At 50.2% G+C, this 6,878-nt stretch overlaps 1 protein-coding gene across 1 annotated transcript; it reads left to right on the top strand.

Moving 5' to 3' along the window:
- The first annotated feature begins 1,759 nt into the window (after positions 1 to 1,759).
- On the top strand, positions 1,760 to 6,660 carry LOC115908686 (pancreatic secretory trypsin inhibitor-like). Its single transcript, XM_030957473.1, has 4 exons — positions 1,760 to 1,814; positions 3,252 to 3,292; positions 3,878 to 3,990; positions 6,591 to 6,660. Exons 1-4 carry the CDS (start codon positions 1,760 to 1,762, stop codon positions 6,658 to 6,660), a joined length of 279 nt encoding a protein of 92 aa, XP_030813333.1.
- Positions 6,661 to 6,878: the final 218 nt, after the last annotated feature.

Here is a 6,878-nt window from a genome sequence, read left to right on the forward strand (position 1 = left end):
AGCCTGCCTGTGCTTTGATGCCTCTGGCTTCTGGAGGAAGGAGAAACCCATGGCATCGCACACCCTGAAACGTCCCAGGAGCCAACACAGAGTTGCCACCTGCAGAGCATAAGCAGTGAGGATGTACCCGTCAAACTGAAGTCTGGAAATGCGCCTGGATGTTTCCAAGGAATCTGAGGAAAAACGTTTCTGTTCCTGGACAATCCAAACGATCACATTTCCTGGCTGCAGCAAGGATCTTTAAACTGAAAAATGTGTTTTACCAGGAGTGGGCACGCCCCAAACATGGGAAATCAGAGAAACTCTTTTCAGCACTGCTCTATTTACATGTCTCAGATTGAAGAAGAAAAAACCAGGGGACAGTGTTGAACTGAGGTGAACCTCTTTTAGCTATAAAAAATTATCCCTCCCTCCCTTGCTCCTCAGAGGGTGATAACGCCACCTGAACCACTGTCCCAGGCACACTAAAGGATTGTTTTCTGTGCTCAAAGGTCCACTAACACCCAGCCCAGCTCCTGAGAGCTGCTGAGCAGGTCATACCCAAAGCCAGCTTTACTCTCTGAATTAATAAAATGACAGATGCCACCAGGAGCTGTTCTTTCTGCCCCATGTTGCAGGTCAGCCCAGGGAGAGCAGAGGGAAACCCAGTCAAGAGGGAGGAATCTGCTCATGACCACTGAAGCAAAATCAAAAGAGATGTTTATGGCAGGGGAAAGCACCCTCCAGAGCCACACTGGGATGGGGTATCCCTTGGACAATGGAGCAGCTGCCAGTGGAGCTGAGATTTCTCCCTCTCAAACAGCTCCTTGAATTGCTCTTGGCATTGACTTTTTCCTGTTCAGCTAATTAAAAATCTGTCTTTGAGTCATAAGCCCCCATTAGTAATAATTTGCTTTGCACTTCTCCAGTGATTTATGGCTGAGATATCAAAGTGCTTTAGAAACATTAATTAATCCTTCTAATCCCCGAGGGGCTGATCCACTCTCTGCAATGCACCACTGGTGGTGTAACTGTGGGAAATCCCCCGGGTTTACTCCCAATGCAGGCAGGGAGAGGGGAAGGGAGCAGCATCTGACCCAGCAGCTCATTTCAGCTGCTGTGTGCAATCAGAGATGTGCAGTCAAAACAGCAGCACTGGATCTGCAGCCACGAGCAAGCCCGAGGCACAGGCGAGCTCTGTGTGCTCTCCAGAGCCAGCCTTGCTCCCATTCCTGCCTGCCCAGGGATGGAAGGGGAGCTGCAGCCCCCCAGCTCTGCCCTGTGGATCACAGCAGGGAAGGTGTGTGTGGACCAAAGCCATCTTCTCCCAGAGGTGGCTCCAGCAGAGAGCTTCACCCTGCACCCAGCAGCGGGGTCATTAATCAAAGCCACAGCGCTGCTAACTGCATTTCCCTGGCTGTCCTGCCCATTTCCCCAATCTTGGTTCTTTGTTGCTTTATCACAGGAGTGCAGACCCAGGGCTGACCCCCACACCTGGGACAGGGCCCCAGTCCTTGCTGCAGATAAGGATGATTTCCTCCATTGGCTTGGCAGAGCTTTCATCCTTGCGCCCTCCAATGAGCCAGGTGCCACCTGGTGCTGTCCCCATGCTCTGAATGTTGTCACCACAGCACTGCAGGGTGGAGCTGGCTCTGTGGTGTGGTGCCAGCAGTGGGGAAAGGTATAAAGGTCCCAGCAGAGTGCCAGAGTCAGGATCTCTGACACACCCAGCAGTGTCCCAGTTTCTCTCTGCTGTGCTCAGTAGAACATCACCTCCACCATGAAGGTAGCTGGTGTTTTCCTGCTCCTGTCCCTGGCACTCTTCTTCTACCAAGGTGAGTCCAACATTTTGCTTAGGAGCTATTTCCTCTCCTTGCTAAAGCTCCCAGGTCTGGGAAGGTGAGTGTGGGAAGATTCCAGCTGGTGCTGGGACCTTGCTCTGGCCCTGGGCAGGGAATGCTGCGATGGCCAATGTGCATTAAACCTGTACCTGTCTGTGAGCAAACCCAAAACAAAGGCTTTGAAAGGGTGCACCTGCTCCCAAAAGTGAGCAGACCTGCTGCTCTCTCTTCAGGGGTAGGATTTGTCCTGTAACTGGTGATTTCTAGGACAGTGTGATCCTTTCAGAGTGAATAGGTGCTATTCTGGTTTTAAAAAAGCAAATCCAAGAAGACAGGAAATGAATCTATGCAAGGGAAAATGCAGCTCTCACTACCAAAGCCAATGTTTAAGCCAACTGTGTTTTCAAAATCCCATATGGTGCAGGGGGATGAGAACACGAGCTGTTGCTGCTCCTCAGGTCCTGCTTTAGTGGGCTCATTCCAAACAGGAGGGTGCTTCTGAAGCAGGTCCTCTGTCATCCTGTTTACTGCACAGAGGCTGCCATTGCAGGGCTGTCTGAGCACAAAATCTGGGCTCATTTCAGATGAGCTGAGCACGTAGTGAGCTGCGGCTCCTGGGTCTGGACCAGTGCTAGCCCAAAGCAAAACTCTTGAAATATTAAACAGTGTGGCCACCAGCTCCTCAGCACCAAAATGTTTCACTGCCGCTGGGCTGTGCTGGTTGTTAACACAGATGTAGTATAAATCCTCCATGTAGATGGCTTCTGGGTTTATAAAAAACCCCAGGATCATCTTCTCAGTTGTGTCTTTCGCCAAAAAAAACTTCAGGTTGTTTTTCAAAACACACCCACAAGGTGTGTTCCAGCCTTGTGATCCCAGCTGCCAGCTCAGCTTCTCCATGGGGAAGCCCAAAGTGATGGCTTGATCCCACCAGCTTTGATGTGAGACCTCAGGGTCTCCTTCTAGTAGAGACTTCCAACAACTTGTCTTCTGCTCTGCTTGCTTGTGGTCAAAATGGAATAACAGTAGAAAAATCACCCTGGATTTTCTGCAGCACCTGTTCAGTGCCAGCAGGAGTTTCTCAGGTACTCATGAACATGGTGGTTAGACAGGACAAAAGCCACCTTAGCTGCCTGACAGCTGGCAGGTGACATCTCTGAAAGTGCACTTTGCCTTGGCAGGGCCTTGCACCATTACATGTTTCTGCCAAGGGGAAGGAGGGTGACACATCAGGGAAGGATTCAGCTGAGAAACGTGGGCGATCCAAGGGAAGAAATTATTTTCTAGGACAAAGGTGTTTGAGTGAAGACATGCAGTCCTCAGCCTGAACTGTCTTTATTCTGTCCCCCTTGAAACCAGCCCGAGTGATGGGTGCTAAGGTGTCTTCTCTCCCTCTCTCCCTGTCTCTCTCTCTCTCTCCTCTTTCTCTAGGAAATGCCGAGATGGATGCAGCTGCTTTCAGAGGAACAGAGGTAAAGTTTCCTTTTTTTACATAGCACAAGTGAGACAGCACTAACCCAAACACTGGGGCTAAATACCAAATACAAATACATTGCAAATACAGTGAAGCAGAGTGGGTTGACAGCCCAAAGATGCCAGGGAACCCCCTTCCATGTGCAGTGCCACAGCAAAATCCCAGTGATGGTACTGGTTTTCCACTGCATTTCCCCCAAACACTGCAAGAAAAGTTCCTAAAAAGCCAAGTATTGCTGTTGCCTGCCAAGAAAGTCAGAATTGCCCTTAGTCTCTGGCCTGCAAGTGTCAGGACAGGTATTGCTGTGGCACTAAAAATAAAAACTGGGAAGAACATGCCCAGGCAGTGGGGCACTATTTACTCTAGACTGTTACTCCTAAGGGTGTGCAGCAGAGCCAGGTGGAGTTCAGCTGGCCAAGGGACGTGGTGGCAGATGGTCCCAGTGTTTCTGAGAGCTCACAGCAGAGCTCTGAGGATGGCTTACGAAGGTAGACAAAATGTGCACCTCTCTGGGAAAGCAAAGCTCCTTTGGTAAATTGAGAACAGGCTTAACATTTTCAAAATTAACCTTTTGTGCCTCCAGCCATCTTGTGGGAATTTCAACCTGGGGAGAGGGTGTACAAGGGAGTTTGACCCCGTCTGTGGCACGGATAACCTCCTGTACGGCAACGAGTGCCTGCTGTGCCTCCACAACCTGTGAGTATCTGGGACTGCTTGCTGCAAGTCTAAATGCCACACAGACGAGGGCTACCACACGTATCTGGGATTTCCTAGAAAGAAAGCTATCTGCATGCAGCTGGGTGGAGCTTGGGCAGTGAGCCCAGCACATCTGGCACGGCTCTGGCCTCCTGCACAGCTGCTGCTCCCGCTGCTCTGAGCATGTGGGCTCCAGCTGAGGAATCGTGTGTGGCTCGCAGCACACACGCTGCCCACAAGCAAAAATCTCCCCACACCTGCAGCTGCCAAGCAGCAGCGAGAGCTGGCAGGCATCCAGGACCTCAGACAAATGGCAAAGTCCTCGAAGTCTGCCCAGATCTAGCACACGGGCTGAAGAATATTTTTCCAGATGACCTCAGATGTGTGGTGGCTGAGGAAAAAAACTGTGTTTTTTCACCCCAGAAATTTATGGCTGAGCTCTGCTTTCTGTCTTCTCTGCATATGAAAGGACACAATTTGCTCCGGGTATTTTTAAGAAGGAGTTTTATATTTAATCTGTGCTGGTGCCAGATTGCACTCTTCTAGCAGAAGGCCAGGTCCAAATGCTAAGGGTGTCTCTGGCAAGACTTGATACATTTCATCAGGCTTGGGCCCTAGGTAATTTAAAATATATTTATACATTGGAAGCACTCTGTGTCAGACAAGTGAAGGAATTACTTCCAACTCAATGCTATTAAGTGGTTCAAAAATCTCTTTTGGGAAGATTGAGTCTTATCTGGAGCCAGATGCCCCAGTCTGCAGGGCTAAGGGAGCTTCACCCTTGACTTCACCTGGTGTAGGTAGGGATTTTTGGTGATCAGGCTCACAGGTCCATCTGCCATCATGTAGCAGAAGCTCAAAGTCCAGCTTTTCTGTCTCTGGATGTGTGGGTTTGTGGAGCCAAAATTCTGCTTTCAGGAGCATCGCCTCCCTGCTGGCTCTGCAGGAGCAAGGAACAGAATCCAGATCACCAGGAAAAAAAAAAAAAAGAGCCTGGATAAATATTGTCAGTTGGGTTGTCCCCTCTTTGCTTCATTAACCCAGGCTGCTGCCACATATTCTGCAGCATTTGCTGGTTCACCTTTCAAGGCTGAGCGTGATGCAGTCAGGCAGAGAGAGGCTGAGTGGGATCTCCTCAGCAAAGGCACCACAGTTAATGACCCAGCACGGCCTGGCAGGGTGGTAATGACCCTGCTGGAAGCCAGCAGCCCAGCACCAGCTGTCCCTGTATTGTGCAACAGATGGGGGTGGGAGGTTCATCAGACACAACATCATTAGGGCTTTGGCCATGGACCAAGAGCAGGGTAAAGTGAGAGGGGAAGGCTCCACAGTCAGCTGTGCAAAGCGGCATCCAGGATGCTCCACCTCCCCAGAGCAGAGAGCAGCTTCACAGGGGATGGGAGCTCACAAGATGGGAAATTGGGGTACAAGATGGGAAATTGGGGTACAAGAAAGGGAAAGACTGAGCTGGTGATGGATTCAGAGCCAGGCAGGAGTCAGAGGAGGGATGGGATAGATGAGAAGCAGGTGCTGCATCTGCCTTGTGTTGACAGGCACTGCATTCCCAGAGCTCCCAAAACTCCTGCTTGTGCAAGCTCCGAGCAGCTGCAGCTGGAAATGTGCTGCTCCTGTGGGTCACAGCCCTGAGCCTTGCAGCTCCCCTGTTCTGTTCCCAAGTGATGCAATTCTGAGGTTAGGAACAGCCTTTTGGCCAGGACCATCTGGGCTCTGGAGCTTTATTCAGCACTCTGGAGCTGCCTGGTGCCAGATGTCCTGGGGGAGAGATAAACGGAGTGTCCTCATCTCTAAAGCCTTGGTGCTTGGGACAATTCAGCCAGGAGGCAGGATGAAGTGTCATTTGCAGTTCTGTGTGTGCAACTGGCCTGACAAGAGCTGGAAACCTGCAAGGAGCCTGGGAATAGCTGAGCATCTGGCGGGTCCCTGTGGCAGCAGCGTCTCACTTGTCGCCGTTGGTCACCTCCCTGTGACCAGCATGCAAAATGCTTTTTGCAAAAGGAAAATCATTTCACCAGCATTTCTCTAACACACCTGAGAAATGGATCTGTCTTTCCAACGAGGAGAACAACATGATTCCGTGTGAGAATGGAAAAATTCATAGGAATCAGGTCCACTATTGGGCAAAAAGAAGAAAATAGTTTTTTAAAGGTATCTTATTAATATTTTCCTCACTTTTGCTGCAGAAGCAATCAGGAGGGGAGGCTGGGAGCAGGCCAAACCCAAGTGAAGCACAGTGGCAGTCTTTTGTTTCTAAAACCCTACAAAACAAAATCATAACCTTTATTGTCTGCAGTCAGACAGGCATTGGAGGTGTCTCAGTGCTGTCCTGCAGCACAGAGGTGAATTATCCTGCCAGGAGGTGTCAGAAAGCACTCTTGAGCTTATTGGAATTAATTAACACATGTCCATGGTAACCCTGAACTCCCTGTCAAGAATATGTGGCCTTGCTTGCTGTGAATAACACTTAGATGATGATTTAAGCAGTATTTTCCTTTCTTTCTGCCTTTTGTCCTCTGAGCCAGGCTCTGCTGTGTCTCAGGGACCCGAGGGCAGCCCCCCAACACTTTTAACCTCTCTTGCAGGCAAAGGAACGACCACGTGCGCATCAGGAACAGAGGAATGTGCCAAATGCCCCGCAACAACTTGGCTTAAACTGAGATGAGAGATCAGAGCACAAAGCTGTTCCCTCACCCGCTCAAACCCCAATAAAATGGAAGCATCGCCACGTCTTGTGCTGGGATTTCTTACACACACAGCAACCCCCTTTCCCCAACACTTAGAGCACCTTCCTGGCAAATGTGGTTTGTTCTGGTGATGCCTGTAAAGAGCTGTGAGCAAATTACTGACAGAGCCCCAGGGAGGAGGCTGGG

The sequence above is a fragment of the Camarhynchus parvulus genome, chromosome 13, assembly GCF_901933205.1.
Source record: "Camarhynchus parvulus chromosome 13, STF_HiC, whole genome shotgun sequence".
NCBI classification, from domain to species: Eukaryota; Metazoa; Chordata; class Aves; order Passeriformes; family Thraupidae; genus Camarhynchus; species Camarhynchus parvulus.